Source organism: Cydia fagiglandana, chromosome 9 (genome assembly GCF_963556715.1).
Source record: "Cydia fagiglandana chromosome 9, ilCydFagi1.1, whole genome shotgun sequence".
NCBI lineage: Eukaryota > Metazoa > Arthropoda > Insecta > Lepidoptera > Tortricidae > Cydia > Cydia fagiglandana.
The window spans coordinates 18872252-18900056 of record NC_085940.1 but is presented as its reverse complement, the minus strand read 5'-3'; the positions used below and the strand labels follow the sequence as shown (position 1 = coordinate 18900056).

General features: G+C 40.1%; 1 protein-coding gene across 1 annotated transcript; it reads right to left on the bottom strand.

Moving 5' to 3' along the window:
• Positions 1 to 91: 91 nt before the first annotated feature.
• Positions 92 to 27431, bottom strand: LOC134667527 (sodium-independent sulfate anion transporter-like). Its single transcript, XM_063524951.1, has 10 exons — positions 27091 to 27431; positions 24650 to 24820; positions 21409 to 21629; positions 20632 to 20785; positions 16033 to 16197; positions 15362 to 15523; positions 1713 to 1813; positions 1096 to 1281; positions 636 to 800; positions 92 to 448 (listed from the first exon to the last, which is right to left on the bottom strand). Exons 1-10 carry the CDS (start codon positions 27323 to 27325, stop codon positions 242 to 244), a joined length of 1767 nt encoding a protein of 588 aa, XP_063381021.1. The 5' UTR covers positions 27326 to 27431; the 3' UTR covers positions 92 to 241.
• Between the last annotated feature and the right edge of the window lie 374 nt (positions 27432 to 27805).

The window sequence follows — 27805 nt, the reverse complement described above, 5'->3', positions numbered from 1 at the left end:
AACTATTATCAATTTATCATACTTGTTTATATTACCACTCAGTTGTATAATACTGAGATTTTGTTAAGATTATGTAATATAATATTAGTCTAATAATCACAGCGCACTTCATACATAAAACCTTTTAAGCTCGCATTTTCATCATATAAAATATCATCATATCAAAGGTTTTATTACAGAAGCTTGAATCTATCACATAGAACACTTCGGAATGCTACCTATCCATTATCCATTCAATCGACTAAGTTTTCAGCAGCGCCGTAGTCTCGACAATGTGTTCGTTTGTTTCGGAAACAGCAGTCAGCGCCTCCATGGCAGTGGTGGCACTTAATGCTCGTTGATCTAAACCTTCAACTCGTTGGAGATTCTTTAATACCTCCGGAGACGCGTTGTACGCGATCAGTTTCTGGTCAACGCTCTTGAACTTTTTGACTAAACGCTCCAACGCCTGTAGAATGAACAATGGTCATGAGCTTTTGCTATTCTAATGTATAAGGTACGCAATTCTAGTTTTCTAGAATCATGATAGTCTCAATTGTGTTAGCACGATCTTTACAGTTTCTTGATGAGAAGCTTGGTTGTTAGAAGTTTTATATTGAAAATAGAACATTTATTATTTCAATTTGTAAGCTTACCTGTCGTGAGGCGTCGTCAATAAGCGACAACGCGCTACAGTCCAGCAACAGTGGCGCGTTAGGCCGCGTCCGCGCAGCCGCGGTCATGCGGGCCGTAACGTATTCCACGTTCAGGAATATTAGCGCTAGCGTAGGTCGCACGCGCGTCGCTTCTATGCCGCCCACCTGTAAAATAAAGTTATTAGACGACTTCTGTGTTTTACACTTACAGGGGGCCTAGTAAAGACGACAATAGTACATCGACAAACGCCAAGCGAATAGAAAAAAAATGTATCGGGATGACAGATGCTACTAAAAGTCACGTGAATATTTCCATATATTATTATGGTTTAGATTGGCGTTTTCTATGTAAAACTCTTAACAATTATTCAAAATGAGCTTATTTATTAATGTTGAGCATATCTCTGCCACGAAAGAATCTCATATGCAACATAATTGTCGCTAGAGGGTATTGAATGACCTGTACAGTGTGCCGATGAATCGCGGGTCGCATAACCCCACGCAGTAGGACGGCGGTGGCGGCCAGCACGCCAACTAGTACAGCGCGCTCTACACTGTCCACAAGACACACAACGAATGTCAGCAGCAGCACCGCCAGCTCTGAACGACACGTGCGCCATAGACGCAACACGGTACCATAGTCAATCTGCGAAGAAACATTAAAGAATGTAATTTTGTCAGATATTGTCATGTTACCAAGTCTACCCATATGACTGATAAAGTTATGGACCGCTACTCCTTAGTCGACTGCCTGCGAAATTAGTCGTCCTAGGATCACTTTTTTAATGATGATCACTCCCAGTTTTGTTGTTATAATTTATTTTATTTTATTTTTTATTTTTATTTATAAGTAAAAAATCCTTAACGCAGTGCCTAATAAATATATGTGCTTAGTTCCTGAGTTATGGATAATTATGCATATCTATCGATTTACGAAAAACATTTAAACATATGTATATATTTTGTTTGTATATAAAAATATTTTTTAATACTATTAAATAAAATGTTATACATAACTGTGTACTTATATTATCAAAATACAGTTACATAAAAAAATGTTTTGAAATCGTTACATACCATGAAAATGACGGCGCAGATGAGTACCGACGAGAGACAGGCTTTTGGGATGAACTTGAAGTAGTATGTCATGAATCGCAGCGCCATTAGCACGATTATAGCTGAAATGTTCGTCACACTGATTTACTTTGTTCTACATTATATTTGATTAAACAGTTGAATAGGTATTCAATATTTTGGAATAAAGTAGGGTAAACATCAATATATGGCAATACCTACATCAAACTGAATGAAATGAAAAAAAATGTTTCATTCACTCATTCTACTAGTAATCAGTTCAAAAGACGATTGAAAAATACAATAAAGTTTATAATATAAACTATGATATTTTATATGTAGATGTGTTATACACGTTCCAAAATTGAAGCACTCACCTCGTGTCATGTGTACGAGTTTGTCTCAGTATGCCTGACGCAAGCGCGAAGGTGTACACCGGTTAATACTTTTCCACAAATAACGTGTATTAAGCAACAAAATGCCGACCTGCGTTATGTTGAAATGCTCAAATTATCCGCGGAAGCGCAAAAAAATTGACGGCGTCACATATCATTGGTAAGTAAAAGCTGAAATAACCCGTTTTTCTTCGGTTTAATCTTGAATTAAATAAACCCAGCCGCCATTTTCGCCGGCTGACAGAACGAGATAAGTTTATGTTCTCATCAGCGAGAATGACAAGGACGCACCAACTGCGTACATAGATTATCATAGCAGACGCGTCATGGTAAGTTGCATTCATTGTTTGGTGCTTGTCGTACAAATAAAAGAAATATACTTAAATTTCAACTTTAATATTGAAGTTTTTTACTTGAACGCATTTTTTCTTGCATTTAAGTACAACAATTGGCAAATTAAAGATTATTATTGACCATATTATTGTCCGGGTCGCGTCAATTAAGTAAATAGGTATATTGCTGTTTATACAAAGATTACTACAAAATTAGTATTTATTGTCAGGCATTTCATTTTCTCACACAGTAACAATTATTAATAACATAAAATTGTTAGTAAAATAAAGGATTTTGTTGTTATTGAGTTTGCTTTTTGTCAAAATGTTTCTATAGTATAAGAAAAATGATGAATAAAGAGTATAATATAATATCTTTTATTTACATAACTAATTTGTTATCTTGGCACCTTCTGGGCGAGCTCGCTCCATCGTAGGCCACGTCTACGCCTCGGCTAGTCTGTGGCCATGAGTAAGCCCATTCATAATAATAATAAAAAAAACTAAATATGAAAACTTTTTACTTCGGTAGCGAGTACATAAAACTGCATTAAAATGATTTGCACCTTCTGTCAAACATCTTAGTCTTTGATATTTTTTTCTTAAGAGCCCTTCAACGTGCACACTAGCGCCACAGCTAAATAATCGTTAGTGTCCGACCGAAACATGTTTTTTTGCCGAAACCGAAACCGAAACCGAATGTTCGGCTTTGGCTCTAGTTTCGGCCGAAACCGAAACCGAAACCGAAACTTTTGTAGACTTGTTAAAATCGTTGAAAAAATGTCATAAAACCCCTTTTATACACATATTATGGGGCTGTCAACACCCAATATCCTTGAAATTGATGTTACTTAAGCAGTTTTTTAAGAAAATTACTAGAATTAAACCAAGATAATTCTGCAACGATTTTGATAACACACGCTGTGAAACTGTTATTTTAAACGTCAAAACTTCTATGAAATTATGACGTATAAATAACATTTGCACTAGTTGCACTGCGTATGCTATCAAAATCATTGCAGAATTTTCTTGGTCTAACTCTATTCATTCACCAGTCAAGTTATTAACATGTAGATACAGGGTCAACCAAAAAACCAACCAAAAACGCAAGCGCGAAATTTTTTGTTGACAATATCGCAAGGCCGGGTACCAATCTTCACCTGGGCCTAAAAGTCCGAAGTGCCCCAGTGAGGTGAACTTTCATGCGAAGTCAAAGCCGTGCTTCAGGCTTCAGGACTAGTAGTTGAGCACAGACTCCAACCAATGTCCATTGTATGTATTAAAAAGCGAGACCGCAGGCCGAGCATGGCGCAGCGAGGCCAAAGGCTAAGCTGAAGTAGAGGACATGTGGAACACAAACCAATAGTAAATTGAGGTAAAATCACTCATTCACTCCGAAACAATTAGACAGTGTGCGCGTTATAGGTATTGACAGTCTCTTAAGACTGCGTCGAGCGTCCAGTGGCGCCCTCATTAGTGGAATTGTGTTTTATAATAAAGCAATTAATTTCTGTACCTATACATGAATCAGTATAATACTCATACTCATACTTTTGGTCTTATTCCGAAGTACCATTTCGTAAGTTTCGGCCCGGCCGAAAGGTTCGGCCGTTTTTTGGCCGAAACCGAAACTACAGCCGAAACATGATTTTTTGACCGAAACTGGCCGAAACCGAAACCGAAACCGAACCTTCGGTCGGACACTAATAATCGTCATTATTTAAATTTAACGAAAGATATTGAAAAAAGGGGGCCGCTACGTACTGTATTGTGTATTTAAGTACCTTTTGAATATATCAAACTAGTTTTTATGTTGCTGGATTTGTCAATCTATGCGTCCAAAGATAAAACGGCCGTTTTTGTTTTAAGTTCCTAGATCGACGAAACCAGCAACATAAAAACTAGTCTGATGTATTCAAAAGGTACGTAAATACACAATACAGTACGTAGCGGCCCCCTTTTTTCAATATCTTTCGTTAAATTTAAATCAAGGGCCCAACCTTTTCTGTTCTCTTTCACGACGCAGCAACTAGTATCATTTCTCTCACCTCGCTCTTTTAAAATGCCGTTTGTCAAAAAAGGACAACCATACTGTTGACAAGGCGGACTTCAAATCAAGTGTTGCCTTTCTTGATGCGCCCACCCTGTGTATGTGTGCGTAAAAGCGTATATGTGTGCTCTTTTAGGGATGTGAAAAGTCGATGTTAATCATGTTATATATCGATAAACGCTACACAGCGGAACGTAATAGCGATTAATTGAAGCTTCAATATCTTCGTTAAACATAAACATTATTGAAATGCTAATGGATAATGAATATATTATAATATAATAATATAATTCAATTATTGCGGAACACCTATTTTAGGAGGTATTTATGTATTTTAATTAAATATCTGGGCCCAGTTTTATAAAGTTACAAGTTACAAGTTTACAGGCGTTTACTGGCAACACTTCCTCCGTTTTTTACAATTTGCGTTTTATAAAAGTACCGTGTTACAATTTTACAGGTTACAGGTACAAGTGCCTGTAGCTCAACCATAGACGAAAATATGGGAGATTAATAGTTTTAAACTCATAATCGAACAAGCGTTTTATAAAAATATTGTAAATTACAAGTGTACATTGGTAAACTTGTAACAAAAAATGACATACGTCTTGAGTCCTGTAACAGCACAACAGCAGCTACTTGTAGTGTGTCTGATTCGCTCTTTTGCTCGTAATTCTTAAGTTTAATTAAAGTTATTCGTTTTCTGAGATATTTTAAACTGTACTCTTTATTGTTAGGCACTAACGCCAAAGATTGCGCCAGGGCATGCTTACTTTTCCATGCACTGACCTTATCAGTTTTTGTTAATGTATCTGAAATATATAGTAAATAGGAAATGAAGTGCCAATATGTTTGATATTGATTTTATTGATGATTCGTTTTATTTTATCTACTAGGAAACGGAAAGGGATTGGTGCCGATATTTGTCGTTGATTTATTAGCATTCGTCTCTTTATTTAAGTATAGTGCATTCACATTATGGTAAAGTGTACTATATATTCATAATTTTCGATACACAGCGTACTTATCTTTGAGCCACTACCGAAAGATACATTGTAATGTGAAACAGTACTTATTTACTTATTAGGTAAATATTTCATTAAATCTAACTTAATCTGAATCTGAGAACGGCCCGAAAAGTATATCCTTGGCATCAAACACCGCTCTCAACCACTCGATTTCTCCTTCATTTCTGGCCATTTTTCCAATACTTAACAGCAAACAATAACACAGCATTTAGTAGAGCACAGAGTATCTATGAATTCTATGACAGACATTTTTTTTAAATAGTGATGTCCTTCGCACCTGTAAATTTCACATGTAATCGAGATTGACCGTGGTGCTTTACAACTGTAATTATCTATGTGTATTTATAAAACACCTGTAGCCGTACACAGTGCATTACAGGTGCCTGTAGCCTGTACTCTTGTAACCTGTAACTTGTAACTTTATAAAACTGGGCCCTGAACTTTCCCTTGGTTCCCTGCTGGGGCGTGACTATAAAATTGTGATCTGATAACCACAATAAAGAATAAAAGCGTTTTTGGTCATTTTAGGTATCGTTAAGTCTTTGAAGTAAAATTAAAATTGCAAGAAATGTCGATAGTTTATCGATATGACTTTATCGACATGGCTACAGCAACGTGGGCCTCATTGTTAATCGTACACTAAACAAAAGTGGCAACAGTGACAGCTCGCTGAGACTACGTCTATATATATATTATGTCTATGATTTAAATAATCACGATTATTTAGCTGTGGCGCTAGTGTGCACGTTGAAGGGCTCTTAATAAGTTTTACGCTTCGCGCCATATTCACTGTTTGCCGTCGTGTTATGGTGGTATCACTGATTTACCAAATTCACGCGCAAGTGACAAACACTAGCCGTCTCTTTTTTACTTAGGTATTCTTTTAATTGTGCCGTCTCTTTTACGCATTTGCGTATGAAGTTGTAAACAAATTGTAACTAATGCTGCCGTGTCGTTGGCAGCATTGGTTGGCATCATTTTTTTCGCTTGATATGTTAGTGTATGACTTATCTACATATAAAATATCATAGAATATAAATCAATAAACCTCGAACATTTAAGTAGTAGTAGTAAAACACTTTATTGTACAAAAAACAAAACAAAACAGGAAAAATAACATTTGTCATTAGTACAAAGGCGAACTTATCCCTTTAAGGGATCTCTTCCAGTTAACCTTTAAAATAATTAATGAATTTAACCTGGCTAACAACACAATAAGGTAGGTCCTATGTCTGCTATTTTCCTACAGCCGTGCAGTGCAGCCTTTATAGGTCAACGAGAAGGTAGAATTTAGTTTACCTAAGGTCAGATATAGGAGGTGTCCACAAGTATTCGCACAATTTGATTAAATTGTCAAAATTCTCTAAGGAACAAAGAATATAATACTCACTAGGAGAAGAACGGTAACTCCATACAAAAAAATGTCCCCAACCGTTTATACGTTTATACTAGTGGCGCCGTCTTTGTGTACCAATGGAACTAAAGTTGACAACCGGTTTAGCCTGGCGGGTATTGGTAGGTAGTAATTCTGTTGATAAACATATTTGTTATCTGAAGATAACAAATATATGCAAGATGCAAATATTACCCCTTGTTTGTGGTATTATCAATTGATTGAAATAAAAGGCATGTTTATGTTTATAACATTATATATATATATATATTATTTATTAAAATATGTTTTACATATAAAAATATACACTGAAAACTGGCAACTGGCAACTTAATAAAAAAATAGACATTAATAAAGCGCATTCACAAAGTTTTCAGTACCTTTTATACAAATAACATTAGGCATGCCTACCTATTACACTTTACACACAGATACACTACACTTTACACACGGCATTTTACACAGATTTCCAACTTGTATTCATACATTTCTTCACGGTTAATTAATACGCTTTCCAGATGCGTTATGACTCGGTTCCTTCTGAACCCACTAAAGTTGTAAATTTCACTCTGGCTGCTTCAACAGCCGTTGCTCCGCATTTAGCACATTTTCTATGTGAATTGCTGTAATCCATGTAGGTACAGACTTACAGTCTTAAGTGGTACGTAGCGGTACGCGTTGTATGTATTAATTAAGAGTGCTATTACATTTCGGGGTTGAGCGAGTTTAGGTATTTTACGCGCTGCGGCAGGCCGTGCGAGCTCAGTATTCCGATCCCTTCTACCACACCCGCACTACAATTATGGATTAAACATTCTTGATCCTTCGCGAAGCATATTGAAATCAACCATAACAACACTAACTGTACTTAACTTATAAAGTCCTAAAACTGTTATTTGATAAGTACGAAAATACTAAATGCAGTGCAAATGTACATAGGGGCTGTTCATAAATTACGTCATCTATTTTTGACCCCCCCCATCCCTCAAATCATCCAAAAATCATGCTTCGGATGACTCTATTTCCTTCTACGTCATGCTACCATCATCCGATGTCCAGACCCCCCCCCCCCCCTCCTCCCATTTGAAACGACGAAATTTATGAATAGCCCCATACTCGTACTTATGAACGTATATTACTCGAAAGAAATTATAGGTACTCGCTTATTTACAAGAAACAAGTTACATACAAGAAACTGAAGATACACAGGGTCTGATGATGGAGCTGGAAGGTGGCCACCGGTACCAGTCTATCATGTAACTAAACCACTTCGTGTTTGGGCTCGTTTGATTCGTCTCAACAAGATCTTTGACACTGAAGATACACAGGGTCTGATGATGGAGCTGGAAGGTGGCCACGGGTACCAGTCTCTCATGTAACTAAACAATTTCGTGTTTGGGCTCGTTTGTTTCGTCTCAACAAGATCTTTGACACAAGACAGTACTCAGGGTCTGATGATGGAGTTGGAAGGTGGTCACCATTAGCAATCAACCATACAACTAAACCACTTCGTGTTTAGGCTCGTTTTATTCATCTCAACAAGATCTTTGACACTAGGTGATACTCAGAGTCTGATGATGGAGCTGGAAGTTGGTTACCCGTGGCCACAGTCCAGCTCCATCATCAGACCCTGAGTACTAACTTGTGTCCAAGGTCTTGTTGAGACGAATCAAACGAGCCCAAACATGAAGTGGTTCAGTTACATGATAGCAGTGTTGGCAAAAAATCAATTCGAATTGACGATTGAGAATTGACCGATCAATTCGAATTGACGATTGAAAAATGAAAAAATGAAAAAAATGAAAATATTAGATTAAATGAGATAGAAAAAATGAGAATATTAGATTGACGAAACTAATTCTAAATCTACTGATTGAAGATTGACGATTACTAATCGTTAATTCGAATTGATCGGTCAATCCTCAACCGACAATTCGGATTGACGATTACTTTGTATGTACCTACCTAATGTCCTTTTTATTTAGGCCATTTTTGTGAAACTGACCAAATGCGATCAAAAGCGGTGTCTGTGTTTACCAAAGGTTCCGAAACATGTTTCCGACGGCTATATGAAGGATGTCCTTTTTGGAACATTTTCGGGACTTTCCTTGAAATTAACCGATAGCGTTCAAAATCGATATCTGAGGTGCCCAAAGGTTTCGAAACTTGTTTCCGAGGGAAATATTGAGAGATGTCCTTTTTTGGGACATTTCTAGAAATTACCCGATTGCGTTTAAAATCGATATCTGAGGTAAACAGAGGTTTCTAAACATTTTTTCAACTGCAATTTTGAAAGGTGTCCTGTTTTGGGACATTTTAGTGACATTCTTTGAAAGTGACTGATTGCATTCAAAATCGATATCTGAGGTGCAAAATATGGTTTCAACGGCAATATTTAGATTCTACACTTTAGCCGCATACTTACTTTACTACCTGCATTACGCCACCCTGCTGAAAAAAGGTCATTTTTTGGTATTGCCGTCAGAAACATGTTTCGAAACCTTTGGGCACCTCAGATATCGATTTTGAACGCAATCGGTTAATTGGAAGAAATGTCCCATAAATGTCCAGAAAAAAAAGGAAACTCCGTCTGTATTGCCGTCGGAAACATGTTACGGAACCTTTGGAAATCTCAGATATCGTTTTAAAGTGCCAACGATCAATTTAAAAAAATGTCCCGAAATGGAAGGGACATCCTTCAATACTGACGTCAGAAACATTTTTCGGGACCTATGGTCGACATCGATTACGAATATGAACGTAATTTCCCAATTTCGAAAAATTTCCCTAAAAGGGACATCAGTCAATACTGACATCAGGAACATGTTTTCGAACCTCTGGGAACCTCAGATATCGACTTTAAGTCCAGTAAGTAAGTCCCTAAAAAGGACACCTTTGAAAACTAATCTTAGGGAAGGGAAAGGGACCCTAGGTTAATCTGGATTGAGAATTGATTTAATCCGACTTGAGGATTGATGCGTTAATTCCAATTGATTCAATCGGATTGACGCGTCAATCAGAATTAAATTAATTCGAATTGATCAATTCGGATTGACGCGTAATTTCGATTGATCAATCCGGATTGATTTAGTTCAGATTGATGCCAACACTGCATGATTGACAGGTACCCGTCGCCACCTTCGAGCTCCATCATCAGATCCTGAGTACTATCTTGTGTCAAAGATCTTGTTGAGATGAATAAAACGTGCCGAAACACGAAGTGGTTCAGTTACATGATAGACTGGTACCCGTGGCCACCTTTCAGCTCCATAATCAAACCTTGTGTATCTTCAGTGTCAAAGATCTTGTTGAGACTAATCAAACGAGCCCAAACACGAAGTGGTTTAGATGCATGGTTGATTAGTACCGGTGACCACCTTCCGGCTCCATCATCAGACCCTGAGTACTATCTTGTGTCAAAGATCTTGTTGAGACGAATAAAACGAGCCTAAACACGAAGTGGTTTCGTTGCACGGTTGATTGGTACCGGTGACCACCTTCCGGCTCCATCATCAGACCCTGAGTACTATCTTGTGTCAAAGATCTTGTTGAGACGAATAAAACGAGCCTAAACACGAAGTGGTTTAGTTGCATGGTTGATTGGTACTGGTGACCACCTTCCGGCTCCATCATCAGAACCTGAGTACTATCTTAAGTCAAAGATCTTGTTGAGCCGAATCAAACGTGCCCAAACACGAAGTGGTTTAGTTGCATGGTTGATTGGTACCGGTGACCACATTCCGGCTCCATCATCAGACCCTGAATACTATCTTGTGTCAAAGATCTTGTTGGGACGAATAAAACGAGCCTAAACACGAAGTGGTTTAGTTGCAAGGTTGATTGGTACTGGTGACCACCTTCCGGCTCCATCATCAGACCCTGAGTACTATTTTGTGTCAAAGATCTTGTTAAGACGAATAAAACGAGCCTAAACACGAAGTGGTTTAGTTGCATGGTTGATTGGTACCGGTGACCACCTTCCGGCTCCATCATCAGACCCTGAGTACTATCTTGTGTCAAAGATCTTGTTGAGACGAATCAAACGAGCCCAAACACGAAGTGGTTTAGTTGCATGGTTGATTGGTACCGGTGACCACCTTCCAGCTCCATCATCAGACCCTGAGTACTATCTTGTGTCAAAGATCTTATTGAGACGAATCAAACGAGCCCAAACACGAAATGGTTTAGTTGCATGGTTGATTAGTACCGGTGACCACATTCCGGCTCCATCATCAGACCCTGAGTACTATCTTGTGTCAAAGATCTTGTTGAGACGAATACAACGAGCCTAAACACGAAGTGGTTTAGTTGCATGGTTGATTGGCACTGGTGACCACCTTCCGGCTCCATCATCAGACCCTGAGTACTATCTTAAGTCAAAGATCTTGTTGAGCCGAATCAAACGAGCCCAAACACGAAGTGGTTTAGTTGCATGGTTGATTGGTACCGGTGACCACCTTCCGGCTCCATCATCAGACCCTGAGTACTATCTTGTGTCAAAGATCTTGTTGAGACGAATCAAACGAGCCCAAACACGAAGTGTTTTAGTTGCATGGTTGATTGGTACCGGTGACCACCTTCCGGCTCCATCATCAGACCCTGAGTACTATCTTGTGTCAAAGATCTTGTTGAGACGAATAAAACGAGCCTAAACACGAAGTGGTTTAGTTGCATGGTTGACTGGTACTGGTGACCACCTTCCGGCTCCATCATCAGACCCTGAGTACTATCTTAAGTCAAAGATCTTGTTGAGCCGAATCAAACGTGCCCAAACACGAAGTGGTTTAGTTGCATGGTTGATTGGTACCGGTGACCACCTTCCGGCTCCATCATCAGACCCTGAGTACTATCTTGTGTCAAAGATCTTGTTGAGACGAATAAAACGAGCCTAAACACGAAGTGGTTTAGTTGCATGGTTGACTGGTAGTGGTGACCACCTTCCGGCTCCATCATCAGACCCTGAGTACTATCTTAAGTCAAAGATCTTGTTGAGCCGAATCAAACGTGCCCAAACACGAAGTGGTTTAGATGCATGGTTGATTAGTACCGGTGACCACCTTCCGGCTCCATCATCAGACCCTGAGTACTATCTTGTGTCAAAGATCTTGTTGAGACGAATAAAACGAGCCTAAACACGAAGTGGTTTCGTTGCACGGTTGATTGGTACCGGTGACCACCTTCCGGCTCCATCATCAGACCCTGAGTACTATCTTGTGTCAAAGATCTTGTTGAGACGAATAAAACGAGCCTAAACACGAAGTGGTTTAGTTGCATGGTTGATTGGTACTGGTGACCACCTTCCGGCTCCATCATCAGAACCTGAGTACTATCTTAAGTCAAAGATCTTGTTGAGCCGAATCAAACGTGCCCAAACACGAAGTGGTTTAGTTGCATGGTTGATTGGTACCGGTGACCACATTCCGGCTCCATCATCAGACCCTGAATACTATCTTGTGTCAAAGATCTTGTTGAGACGAATAAAACGAGCCTAAACACGAAGTGGTTTAGTTGCATGGTTGATTGGTACTGGTGACCACCTTCCGGCTCCATCATCAGACCCTGAGTACTATTTTGTGTCAAAGATCTTGTTAAGACGAATAAAACGAGCCTAAACACGAAGTGGTTTAGTTGCATGGTTGATTGGTACCGGTGACCACCTTCCGGCTCCATCATCAGACCCTGAGTACTATCTTGTGTCAAAGATCTTGTTGAGACGAATCAAACGAGCCCAAACACGAAGTGGTTTAGTTGCATGGTTGATTGGTACCGGTGACCACCTTCCAGCTCCATCATCAGACCCTGAGTACTATCTTGTGTCAAAGATCTTATTGAGACGAATCAAACGAGCCCAAACACGAAATGGTTTAGTTGCATGGTTGATTAGTACCGGTGACCACATTCCGGCTCCATCATCAGACCCTGAGTACTATCTTGTGTCAAAGATCTTGTTGAGACGAATAAAACGAGCCTAAACACGAAGTGGTTTAGTTGCATGGTTGATTGGCACTGGTGACCACCTTCCGGCTCCATCATCAGACCCTGAGTACTATCTTAAGTCAAAGATCTTGTTGAGCCGAATCAAACGAGCCCAAACACGAAGTGGTTTAGTTGCATGGTTGATTGGTACCGGTGACCACCTTCCGGCTCCATCATCAGACCCTGAGTACTATCTTGTGTCAAAGATCTTGTTGAGACGAATCAAACGAGCCCAAACACGAAGTGTTTTAGTTGCATGGTTGATTGGTACCGGTGACCACCTTCCGGCTCCATCATCAGACCCTGAGTACTATCTTGTGTCAAAGATCTTGTTGAGACGAATAAAACGAGCCTAAACACGAAGTGGTTTAGTTGCATGGTTGACTGGTACTGGTGACCACCTTCCGGCTCCATCATCAGACCCTGAGTACTATCTTAAGTCAAAGATCTTGTTGAGCCGAATCAAACGTGCCCAAACACGAAGTGGTTTAGTTGCATGGTTGATTGGTACCGGTGACCACCTTCCGGCTCCATCATCAGACCCTGAGTACTATCTTGTGTCAAAGATCTTGTTGAGACGAATAAAACGAGCCTAAACACGAAGTGGTTTAGTTGCATGGTTGACTGGTAGTGGTGACCACCTTCCGGCTCCATCATCAGACCCTGAGTACTATCTTAAGTCAAAGATCTTGTTGAGCCGAATCAAACGTGCCCAAACACGAAGTGGTTTAGTTGCATGGTTGATTGGTACCGGTGACCACCTTCCGGCTCCATCATCAGACCCTGAGTACTATCTTGTGACAAAGATCTTGTTGAGATGAATAAAACGAGCCTAAACACAAAGTGGTTTAGTTGCATGGTTGATTGGTACCGGTGACCACCTTCCGGCTCCATCATCAGACCCTGAGTACTATCTTGAGTCAAATAAATACATATAGAATGTCAGGTCGTTTCAAATATTTTTAATCCTGTCCGGTAGTTTATTAAACTGTACCATTATAAATTTAATACTATAAAAACAGTGCGAGGATCAAAGTCTCTCGTTGCGGTTTACACGCACACAATATAGCGTTTTACACGGCGCCCGCCGCACACAATGATAAAAAACCTCGTCGTCGCCGTTGAAAATGTGCGGAGCCGACCGACACACGTCCTGCCTGTACAAGCTCTGCCGCGGCACTGAGCTGGCGAGCGCGCGTCATCGGTAATATAGAGTAGTTTTCAAAAAATTGCCAAAAAATTATAGTAGAATTTCATAAACACTAATGCATACCAACAGTATAAGCAAACGTTGCAGATTGCTTGAGTATGAAAATGACTTCGATATTAAGTAGATTTTCGTAGAAATTGACACTTGTTTCGGAGAGAAAATTGAGTTCGTTTTACTTTGATTTTCTCTTTCTCAAAGGTATGTAGGAAAAATATCGTTTGATATGCCTAAAGTACAGGGTATTAGTAATACAAAATAGCCAGGTTTAGCAGAGTAAACTTCTCAACATTTCCAAATAAGAGCTTGCCGTTCAGTGCTTCACGGGGTTTTTCGGAAACGACCATCAGAAAAAAATTCATTACTAATTTAATAAGTCCTTTTTCTAATATATACAACGATATTTAAAAAGATAAGAAGACGCTTTTACTGGAACAAGTACTCATTGTTTCTAATAATGAGCACAAAGTCCTGAATTTCGTCGACTAGTATCATCAATTTTGCATTATTTCGACTTTTCTTGTAAGAGCGCTCATGTTCGTTATGAACTTTAACCACAGCAGTTGGACAGAGTCATTGACAAATATATTTTTTATTATGGTGGGTAGACGTACCTACCCTCCATATATTTTATGAACATTGATAAAGACAGTTGGAAGCAAATATTCATTATAAAACTTAATCGCATGTAATTAAGTTTTAAGCGTTTTAAGTCCCGTTTTATGATTAATATTGTATGAAATTCGTGATAATTTAAATCAGAGTTGGGAGCAATGTTGCTGTAGAAAAATGTTTTTATTTTTATTACTCACAACTTTTTCCCGGAGGCCAACGCACACATAGAAGCTTAAGGCGCACACATGCGCAATTATTTGGGGACATAACTTTCTTAGGAAGTGAACAGGCCTTGCTAAGGAATGTGAGGACTGTGTGTGTGGGTGTGGAGTACCTTAGAGCATAGAGTATATTTTAATTTTATAACTGTATTTGCATGTGTATTTATATGTGAAAAGCAAATAAATGATCTGGCCGCGTAGCCAAGATGCCGATCGCTTACGCTCCGTAGCGATCGAAACGCAACTGTCACTGTCGCACTGATACTTATGGAAGAGTGATAGAGAGACATAATGGTTTTCGTTGTCGAAGCGATAGCGATTGTAACCTTGGCTAGGCCGGCTGATTCTGATTCTGGTACTCTTGACCAGTGCTCTCGAAGCCGCTCTATCTTGGACCCGATGTGTATGCCTGCAATGTGGTATAGTATTGTTCACCTGAGTATAGCCCAGCGGCCGGTGTTTGGACGCCACTGGAGTGCGAGACAGCGGACCGCGTGAAGGCGCCAGTGGTGGGCATCGAATGTAAGAAAGACCCCGCCATATTGCAAATGCCTAGTGTCAGCATTTCTTGTGTCGCGTCTACGCGGCCGCCCGACGCTGAAACGAGAAATAATTTCGTTAAAACCTAGGGTGCATTCAGATTACAAGTAGAGACAATTCTTTCTACTAGGTACGTGAACTTAACACGTATTAACTGTTACGGAACAGAGTGTACGCAATGGTACTGATTAGCGCGAAGTACCTTATTACCCTCAAACATAGACTAGGAATCCCCTAGACCGAGTTTAGAGCAATTATTTCATGCAACCGATGATGCCAAAAATGCGGGGGTGCGCGGGACTAGGTGAGCAAAATCCCGTGCCGTGATTGGTCCGTTCAAAGACACGGACGTCACACAAAGACACTTTCGACTCAAACATGGAGTAAAATTACCGTATGCGTGGCAGAGGGGGTAGCGCGACTATGCTCAGTCTGGAGGATGTTTTGTCTGTGCCCACAAATTTACGTTGTCACAAATATCTTGCCTAGTTCAGATATTGCCGTCCTACGCTGAATAAGCGAGATAGACGCTAAAAGAGAGACAGATGCAGATGAGAGCTACTCACAGAAAGCCTTAGCGATAGCGATGTTGGCGAGCACCATAACAATCGGCAGCATGATGACTGCCGAGCCTAGTTCCTGGACCATCTCGATAAAGCCCGTGGTGCCGTTGCCGTGAGGTACGCTGAATGGCGGCAGTGAGAACGGCGGCAGGCCTGGTTCTACTTTACCTGAAAAAAAGAAGAGGCAGATTATATACTGCTTTTCTTAATCTAAAAAATACTTTCTTAATTTGTACTTTGTGGTGACCTGACTAACATATTTTGTAGATCTCAGAAGTGCCTGAGAAGATCATATTAATGTGTAAGCAACTAGGTAATCAACATAATCAAGTTTACGAAGGCTAAGAGTTTCTAAGCCGTCAGTAAGTTCGGGATTTCCGACAATACGAACTGCATCGAATAATTTGTGGAAAACTTTCTCAGTCTATGTTGGATATTGATACACAATACACAAGGTATCATCATCATCATCATCATCTCAGCCATAAGACGTCCACTGCTGAACATAGGCCTCCCCCTTGGACCTCCATACGTGCCGGTTGGAAGCGACCCGCATCCAGCGTCTTCCGGCGACCTTAACAAGATCGTCTGTCCATCTTGTGGGTGGACGTCCTCGAAGGACGATACAAGGTAACAACACTTGTAGTAGAAGTTCTAAGGTCCCGTTTTCTAAGGGGACCTTGCACTTTGGAGACAAAGCAAACCGCTTGGAACAGATGTTCCTGGGGGTGATCTGAGCCGATTAAGCCCGGTTGCCAAGAGGTTCCCCCCAGCAGGTGGGCAGGGGAGGGGGGGGGGGGAAATTGCCTCCGGCGCGCCTCACTCTAAGCTTTATATCTGCGTTCATCTCGCAACTATATCAAGTTTGGTGTCTTTTTCGTGTAATACGAGGATGAAGAATTCATTTCTGTGCCTAAATTTTTACTCACCCATACAAAAAAATCGAGAAATTCAAAAATCAAAAAAAATCTTCTCACTTTTTTTTTCGAAAATCCTCTACAAAATTAAAACTATGAGGATTATCTCTAGAAAAAAAATACATGTGAATAGCCCAGTTATCATACTATATAGAATAGTAAACATGTCAAACATTTTTTTTTATAATTCTGTAAAAAAAAATGTTTTGTGTCGCGCGGCGTACCGTGCTGAAGTAGGTACCTACTCGCATTTAGTTTAGGCACGCGTTCGCTTTAAAACTTTATTCTACATACGCAGGTAGGTACAGAAAGTAAATATTTAAAAAAAAGGGGATTAAAATACGATATATCTGAATATTGGATTATCCTATGCAGAATGAGTTGTCTACCTACTATACAGGGGGGCTACCGCCAATACCAAAAATCGTCAATTGCGGGCAAAAACGACAGCTATAACACGTTTTCTTACCGCGAAGACAGCCGTCATCGAGCGGCCCGTTCGAAAGACGATTATGGATCGAATATCGTTCCATAGACCTACCGCGAAACGGAATTTTCGGAGTTTTTGACAGCACGAAATTCGTAAAGAACTGTCAAAACACACGTTACCTCAAGAGCTAACGTTGTTATTATGTTGTTATTTCGTTTATCACAGTGCTGCCAGATAACTCACCTTTCAGCTTTTTATTCCGTTTTTGTGGCAGTGAATCCGCCCAGTACTTTGCAATTATTTTGAATGTCCTCAGTTTTTGAGGACTGCTGCGGGATTATTAAATAGATATTTGGGGATTATGCTCGATCAACTCGCGGTTTCAAAGCAGTGCTCTTATTTTTTCAATTTCATGACCTGGCAATTTCACAACTGTCATAATCATGTATCATGCCCTTCGTGTATCTTATTAGTATAGTTGATTGTGCTGTGCTGAGTGAAATTGTACTGTTTGTTTGTGAATAACAGAAATGTTTATGTCGCAAGAGAACCGGGCTGAAGAAACCCGGCAACAAGCCGCTCGTATAGGTGCCTAATGCGGGAAAAATTCCGCTAAGTGAAAATTCTGGACGCGGAGTTTGTAAATACCACGCGGCATATTTCCACCTCCACGACGGAATAGCTGTAGGACCCTGTTCGATAAGGTATACGTTTTAGATTCAAAACATTTAACATTCACAATAAAAGGTCTAAAACATTGTAAGATGTATGTTTCAAATTTTCAAAGTTCTAACTTCATGGGAAGCTTTGCAGTGTCTGTCAGTATCTAATTAAAATAATATATTTGTGTACCTATCATACAGAAGATATTAATTTAATAATATAAATATAAATGTTATGGGACAATCTTACCCAAATTGACAAATCCCCACAATAAGCTCAAGAAAGTTTGTGTTGTGATATAATATATAATAGATACACACATGGAAAACACAGACCCATGACTCAGAAACAGATCTGTGCTCATCACATAAATAAATATTGCCGGGATTCAAACGGATGACCATGACTTCATTACAGTGTTACTAAGTCAGGTCTGTCATCAAGTTATTTAAATTAGATTTTATTATAAGAGGATTAAGTTACTTACATTATAATCACTTTTAACTCCGTCCTTTTAAATTAAGACTGCTGTTGAAATTAACAGCGGTGACTTTTACTAATATTTTGTTATAAACTTAAATAGATGTTGTATTAAAGAAAAAGTGGTAAAGCTAATGATTCTGTTTTTTCTTTAATTCATTACATGTGACAACTATTTAAGTTTGTAATTTATATGCAGTAGTGTAACTACTTAAAAAACAAATCAAAATATTTAATCAAAACAATTTGAGTTGTTCGCAGATTTGTGTACTTCTTCGTTCTTTCTGCATTTAAACTTTTATGGCAGGCAGATTATTAAGATGAAGTGTAAATCTTGTAATGTAAAAATCTAAATGTTATACCTGAATTGTGTAAACTTTGAAAACTTTTGGCTGTGGCGGTGAACAATTATTTCATGACACGACAGGCGTGCCTTACACCATAGAATATGATGGCACGCCTGTCGTGTCATGCGCCACACGTTGAAATCATTGATGACACGCCTGTCGTGCCATCCGCACCGAATCGGTTAAAAACGTACCTATGATAAATAATTTTACAAGGTTAGCTAGGTTATTTCTTACTCTTGTATGTGCAAATAAACATAGTCAATTAGTCAATAATATGTAAATGACATTAGAGTGAGAGCAAGATAAGTATGCAGCGGTTTTTATAGCATAGACATGCAAGCGTATTTTAAACTTCAAACTTCTATGAAATTATGAATTTAAATAACATTTGCACGTATGTGCTATAAAAATTGCTTAATATCTTGGTCTGACTAAATCTTTTCGAATGTAGACAATAAGGGAGGAGGAGGAAGCTTCTGCCCATTAGCCGCCTGTTTGTGAATGTGTTTGAAGTACCATACGTGGGAAATATAACCCTTAACCCTTGGGTGGGATGTGAAGTGTCATGCACACTTAACGTTAGGTTCGTTCATTTCATTCACATTGGTCAATTCTATGGATTCGAAAGACGTAAGCCGAAACGAAAGAGTTTCGCGGTAAGGACGAGTTGGTTCGTTCGGAATGATTTACGTGCGGATGGCACTCGATCGTTCGATTTTCACGGTTGCAGCCCAGTGCAGTGGCGCTCGCGCTCTCTGACAGTTGGAGGGAGGGGGTAGGTAAGCGAACGTGGGCGCGGACCTATGTGCATGCAGTGGCAATTGCGAAAAATAGATAAATATCTTAATTTAATCTGATTTTTTTTGTAACCTAACCTAACCTAACCATTTTAATTTTATCACATTTATAATAACTATACTGGCAAAAGTTTGCCCAACATCTTTATTTATATATTTAATTTATATTTGTATATAATATATATCACTTCCAGAAGTAATTTGTTAATGTAATCTACAATCAGAAGAATAACGACTTATCAGAAATCATCTAAACATACTTAAAAATCCTAAAAGCTGCATACCGCTCTTACAATGCAGGTACGCCGCGCGACAAAAAACATTTTTTTTACAGATTTATAAAGGAAAAATGTTTGACATGATTACTATTCTATATAGTATGATAACTGGGCTATTCGCAGGTATTTTTTTTCTAGAGATAATCCTTATAGTTTTAATTTTGTAGAGGATTTTCGAAAAAAAAAGTGAGAAGATTTTTTTTGATTTTTGAATTTTTCGATTTTTTTGTATGGGTGAGTAAAAATTTAGGCACAGAAATGAATTCTTCATCCTCGTATTACACGAAAAAGACACCAAACTTGATGTAGTTGCGAGATGTATGCAGATATAAAGCTTAGAGTGAGGCGCGCCGGAGGCAATTTCCCCCCCCCCCCTCCCCTGCCCACCTGCTGGGGGGAACCTCTTGGCAACCGGGCTTAATCGGCTCAGATCACCCCCAGGAACACCTGTTTCAAGCGGTTTGCTTTGTCTCCAAAATGCAAGGTGGTGGACCTTAGAACACCGACTATTGTAATTTGCAAGCAACTTGCAATTACTTAGACATGCTGGGACAGAAAATCCGAGTGAAGCTCTGTAAAGTCGAAAGCCAAACTATCGTCTAAGCAATCACGTTAGGTAAGCGTTTCCCGGCATCCTGCCACTACGAGGGTTTATTAAAGTTATTTAAAAAGACTCCTGATACATACCAGACAGTTTAAGGAATGGTTTCTCATGGTCGCAGGCGTGATACGCAAAGAAGGCCGCACACGTGACAACTAAGGCGTTACGACTGATGGAGATCACCCATAGCGCTCGTTTTAGGACGGCACGTTTTGGGCCCACGTCGATGTCCTTTAGTTTCTGCAAAGGATAATAAATAATGATTTCTATGTTTATTTTGTTTACTTCGTAGAAAAATGGCAGTCGCTTTCGTAAACGCAAATTCGTGGGATTAGTATTGGAGCAGATCCAGCGGCGGTAGCACATTTATATAATGACAGGTGATAAGAACGGAACCATGCTGCGCCCGCAGGCTCCCACAAGCCGTAGCAAAACGCCAGGACAAGAAGATGATAATTGATAATGTAAAAATAAAAAAAATAATGTTTCTTGATGGAGTTAGAATTGTGCATAGAGCATAGCATCTACAAGTTAAAATTGTACCTCAGTTTGCTTGGTGTGTGATAATCTTACGCAAATCGCATACAATAGCAATACTCATAATTTAACTTACCCTAAGCAGCAGTAAGACCGTGCAGCACACAATACTCAGCAGCACATCAGGCACTTGCACCTGTCCCCACTTCTGCACAATATTGGCCAAGTTCTCAGGAATGGACTCCGCAGAGAAGCTGAGACCGTGTAGCCCCTCAGTTGGGTCACGACGATGATGACTGCGGTGCCTGACGTGAAGCCACTGGTCACTGAAGGCGATTACATCCACTAGGAACCCTAGAAAGATGTTATTGTATACAATAACTTACCCTAAGCAGCAGTAACACCGTGCAGCACACAATACTCAGCAGCACATCAGGCACCTGCACCTGACCCCACTTCTGCACAATATTGGCCAAGTTCTCAGGAATGGACTCCGCAGAGAAGCTGAGACCGAGGAGTCCCTTCAGTTGGGTCACGACGATGATGACTGCGGTGCCTGACGTGAAGCCACTGGTCACTGAAGGTGATATTAGATCCACTAGGAACCCTGGAAAGAAGTTTTGTTGACTTTTAAAATGGTAACCCTGAAAAGATATGGCACCTCTAAAATCAGGACCAAGGACTCGTCAAAAACTTATTCAATTACACAAACGGGTCTACCGCGATATAATTTCATTGTTTTTACCTTTAATTCCGACGTTTCAGCTGAGTTGCATCAGCTGTGGTCACGGAAAGACAAAACAATGAAATTATATCGCGGTAGACCCGTTTGTGTAATTGAATATGTGTACAAAACACGAGAGTTTAAAGTCGTCAAAAACTTGTTGGAAATGTCCAGTTTCCTGACACATTCTGCATACCCACGCTTTGTACAGTCGCTATCATACATCGGAGCTGCCAAGGTGCTCAAAAATATCTAAACATGCATTTTAACGTTTTGATAATAGAGGCTTTGATTAGATATTTGTGAACACACCTTAGCCGCTTCGATGTAAATGATGGCGGCTGTAGAATTCTAGCAACAGAGCATCTATACACCTGACCCTATCACTGTTGTTCGCTTGTCGTCTGAGACTTCTTTATAATCGTGCCACAAACATCACTTGTGTGTCACTAGAACAAGCAGTCTGGTTTTACCTGACCTAACCGACTTGGCGACCTAGTCAACCTGCAAACTAGCGAAATACTAAGATAACTTATCGTACACTGCTCTGTAGTAGTTGGTTTTGGTCATTGGGCTTTGAGATTAAAGTAGACTGCATAAAAACAAACAGTATATTAATAAACTGTTTGTTATCTCTGTTGTGGGATTGGATTCAAATTTTTATGGCTCCTCTACACGATGGGCTAGCGCCGGCCACTCCAAGGGACGCATTTATGCGTTAGAGTGAGCAAGTGATATTGCTATCTCATTCTACCGCACGGCTGCGTCCCTTGAAGTGGCCGGCGCTGGCCCATCGTGTAGAGGAACCATTATTTTTTATTGAACTAGCGAGCCGCCCCGGCTTCGCACGGGCTACAAAACCTTAACAAATTATACATTTAATCCTTTCTCAAGAATCACTCAATTGATAGGTGAAAACCGCACGAAAATCTGTTTAGTAGTTATTGAGTTTATCGCGAACATACATACAAACATACAGACACGGCGGGGGACTGTGTTTTATCAGGTGTAGTGAATTAGTGATGTACCTACAGTCAGGCCACGAAATATTTGCATGCCAATGCTGTATACTTACTGCCAAGTTTGTGCAAAGTTAACGTGGTCCGAGTGTGCGCGTCGCAGACACTTGCGCTTCATCAACATATCTAATTATAGGTCTCAAAGAACTTTCCACTGCGATACCGTGATGAATGGCTCTTCACTCGCACTCGTATTAAATAAATTCATTGATCAGCGACATAAGGGCGCGAATGCTCTGCCTGCGGTGTTCTGGGCGGCTACCGCGAAAACCGAAATTCGCAAATTGCGGGGATCTTTCTCTTTTACTCCAATGAAGGCGTAATTAGAGTGACAGAGAAAAATCTCCGCAATTGACGATTTTCGGTATTGGCGGTAGCCCTACTGGACAAGTGAACTGTTTTGTTCGGACAAAAGTCTCATTGGGATGTATAAATTAAATTTATTATTTAGTTGAAGTACTTAAATGAATTTTAATGAAAGCTTTTTGCTATGACAATGAGGACGCAATTAAATTGCGACGTATTTCAAATCAAGCCCTAAGTTGTGTTTAAAATGTCGTTATTAATCTTGTAATTAACCTTGTAAAAAAAAACCCACACAGGAGCTATTTCGAAATATTGAAATGTAAATACTTAGATAAATTATGTGCGGAATTTTTCTTTGATGGACGTATTGTTTACTCATCTCCATCCATTCATAATATAATTAAATTAATAAAGCACCGCTATCTTAATGTAATTATTTGTTAATGTAATTAAAAATGTAACGTCAGTCGAGGTGTTTGTTTGCGCGTAAACGTAAAACCAAACAGCTGTCCAATGATCCAGTCACTTTTTTATCAGGCGCACACAACAATGTTTACATACGTCAATCTGGCTATATAAAACTAGTTTAAATTTAAATACAGACCTACTTAGTATTTGTACATGCAAATATGTGCTACTTATTGTTAAAAATTATTATTGAAACCCAAATTTTAATACCCAGCTGTAGGTAAACGCTATTTTCTCAGAATTACTTAATACATATATGTAAATTATAAACTTGCATTTTATCATTGAATACTTACTTGGATGTAAAATAAAACTGAAATGCCAATTTGCCTCCAATCCTCATGAATTTTGGAAGATGAAAATCTATAAAAGACGACGGCGTGTTTAAAGGGGCCTACTGATTAACAGTCAGCCGGACGGTATCGGCCTGTCAGTTGTTCGTTGTTCGGAACTGTCAAAATTTTGTTCTAACAGGCCCATTAATAGTCGAAACGCAAAATAAATTCAGACTACACTGAATTTATTTATCCAGTCCATAGACTAGGAATCCTCTAGACCGAGTTTAGAGCAATTCATGCATGCATCCGATGATGCCAAAAATGCGGGGTTGCGCGGGACGAGGTGAGCGAAGTTGGTCCGTTCAAAGACACGGACGTCACACACAGACACTTTCGACTCGAACATGGAGTAAAATTACCGTATGCGTGGCAGAGGGGGTAGCGCGACTATGCTCGGTCTAGAGGATTCCTAGTCTAATATGGTCCAGTCCTACAAAGTCGTGTTTAGAAACCCCCCACACTAGCTAGCGTCTCTATGGGTGCTGCTGGACGCAACGTTGGCGCAACTGCGCGGCGACACCATTTTCCATAGCGCTGATTAGACGCAGACACTCAAAAGAGGCTAGTGGTGGGTCTACTGGGTCTCTAACATGGGCGTACCCAGCATTTTTTAAAGGGTGGGGCAGAAGTAGGGGAAGCCGGGTACGTTGTAACAGGGGACGATTGAAACAGAAATTCTTAGCTTATGGTCAGAGACCAGGGTGGGACAACTGCCCCACCTTGCCCCACCGTGGGTACGCCTATGGTCTCTAAATCCAATTAATCAACTTACCAAGCCGCAGCAGTCCCATAAGCATGACCACAGCTCCAGACAGGAACGCCAGCAGCACCACGTACTGTATGGGCAGACCATGACAAGCCTGCAGTACGAACAGCGCCATGAGACTGGTCGGCCCGATGCTCACCTCCTTTACGGTCCCGAAGAACATGTATAGGAGCGTACCTGTCAGGGAAAAATGTATTAATAAATGTGTGTGTGTGTGCTTTGATTGAATTGCTAAGCACAACGTTCTATAGCCGCGCCGCGACTTTGATTTTCGAAAATAAATGTAATGTTTTAAAAAAATATAGGTTAAAGTCTGTAAAGCCAATGAGGCCTTGTTATGATATAATTTATAATTATCATTGAACTAATTTAGACATTGTAACAGGCACTTCTGGCCAGCGGTTTTTTAGATCAGTGAGCGCCACTTGCACCGTTCCACTAACCCGGGGTTAACCGGTTAAACATGGAGTTACCAATGGTTACAAATTGCCACTGGATTAACGGTTTAAGGGCTTAACCCCGGGTTAGTGGAATGGTGCAAGTGGGCCTGAATCGCAGATCTATTGCTGATCATATTGCCCGCGTGAAGGCTATCCATTTTTTAGGCTAGGTACCTAATACTCGCGAGTATAATTCGTCATCATCATCACTTCAGCCTGTTATGTATATTCCTGATGATGGTTATTAGGTACCTACTGATTTAAAACCCCTGTATCTTCAAGAACACCTTCGTCCCGATTTTTTTTAGAGTAACTTTTATAAGTAGGTATACCTATAGTACGTATACCAAACTCAGGCTACTTATATGAAAGACACAAAGCATGAGCCGCAAGAGGTACCAGCTTCAGGTACCTATGTATGTATTTGTTTGCGCCACGTATAAATACTTAAACTTCTATGAATTCTGACCTCCTTGTCGGGTTTTCAAAATAAAACGGCAAGGCGATAAAAAAGAAAATGTGACATATCATGTCAATGCTCGTGAAATAAAACCATAATAAAACTCGCTACGAATTGTGTGCAAGAAAATTAAGAAGAAAGTTAAACCTATAAAGGATCCCTAATTCAGTCATACAACAATAATAAAGTGCCGCCGAATCAGTGGAGACTCGCATAAGGAGGAAAACGCAGAACCAGGGGGCCGATTTTTGAAATTCGACCACTCGATTTCGTGTATTTTGTTAAATGATATCTCCACTACTAGGCGTTTAAATTCTACTAATAGAATTGAAATCGAGTGACCAATACCACTAGATTTCAAATATCGAGCGTCCGTATTTGAAAAATTAGGTTTTCGCCGTTTTCCACCGATTTTCGAGTGACGAAATCGAGTGATCGAAATTCAAAAATCGGCCCCCAGTGCATGTAAGTTTTTCCGCATCCCCATATTAGAGTCTAATAATTTTATTAGACATTGCGGACATACGTATTTCTAAGGAATTTATTAAATATTGTCATATTCACAATCACAATGTAACGCAAAACAATAAGCTAGCGAGATACTCCTAGTTGCATTATTATTGAAACTTTGCGATAATTACATACATATATTTAGCAGAGGGCTCGGCACAATATTGACATGCTCTATTTCCAACTATCGCAGTTATCTATCGCCTAAGGTTATTTCACTATACTATAGGTTACGTATGGTTGACGTCTTATTAAGGCCTGTGCACACCGGCTTGCGTATGCGGGACGTACACGTGCGCGTGCGCTAAAATGTTGAAGCCGGACACGCACACGTCACGCAAGCGGTGTGCCGTCTCTATGTATACTACAACGCCGCACGCACATGTGCACGTCACGCATACGCAGTCGATGTGCACAGGCCTTTATAATTGGCGGCGAGCGGATGAGTTGGGGTGGCGCTGGTCTGGGGGCCGATTTTTGAACTTCGATCGCTCGATTTCGTCACTCGAAAATCGGTGAAAAACGGCGGAATGCTAATTTTTGAAATACGAGCGATTGAAATTTGGAATCTTGTGGTATTGACCACTCGATTTCAATTCTATTAGTAGAATTTAAACGCCTAGTAGTGGAGATATCATTTAACGAAATACACAAAATCGAGTGGTCGAATTTCAAAAATCGGCCCCCTGGAAAATAACCACGAAAATGCAAGTTCGAAAAATTCGAGCAATTAACTTTAACAATCTTAATTACGCCTTTCGTTGTCGTAGACCGTTTCGTTATCGTAGCGCAAAAAATTTGCATCTTGGCTAGGCGCCCAGATATCACGTTTCTTTCTAGCGTTTTCAATAGTGTTTCTTGTAAATGAGAAAGCAATGCTTGTTCCGATTTCTTGGGTCCTAAGTCCTAATAGATAAATACTAATTTAATATTACGTGGGATTCGACTCTACGAGGTGCAAAAAGTCAATAACATTGATCAGGTTATCGATTGCGGTTGATGTAACAGGCTCTTAGTCTAGCAAGTGGTATAAATACCCATAAACGAAGAGTAGAGTCCATAGTGCACCGGCAACCCCGCCAGCGCAGCGTACGCTATGCTCTGCGGCACCAGCGTCAGTCCAAGCGTGATGCCAGCCACCAGATCAGCAATGGCCGACAGCCGGTTGTATCGCGGCGCCCATGAGATTATAGGCAGTCGTTGTTCAAGCACTCGACGCCATCCACCTTTCGCCTTGGTCGTCGGGAACGGAGTTCCTTCCTCTGTATCCATATTCAATAATTAATTTGACTATTTCGAAGTAGTCCGTTCTGACATTAAGGACTACAACTATCTTTCACAGAATGGAACTGAGGTTCACAGAAGTATTCTGAGGATGTGCAGATGAAGTATCAGTTAAGAGAAATTAAGTCTTAAGTTTAGTAAAAGCACGATATGTAGAATGTTCAAAATGTTCAAATTCTAAGTTGATCGTTGCACGGTCAAATGACGATTGACTTAAGTCCTGTGTGGTCTATCAGCTTGTAAGTGATACGCGTTCACTGCCACTTGGGAATCAATAATAGCAGCTTTATTGTTTTAATAATTAATTCACTAGATAAATTCACGTCTTGTGTGGCGGCTGGGCCGGCGGCGGTGTGATCAGTTATCGTCCCGACGTAACTCGGTACACAGAATTTATCAGGTGAATGGAGGCAGTGTTGTGTACATAGGGGATAATTGAGGAAAGGAATGCTTATAGGAACGGATCGT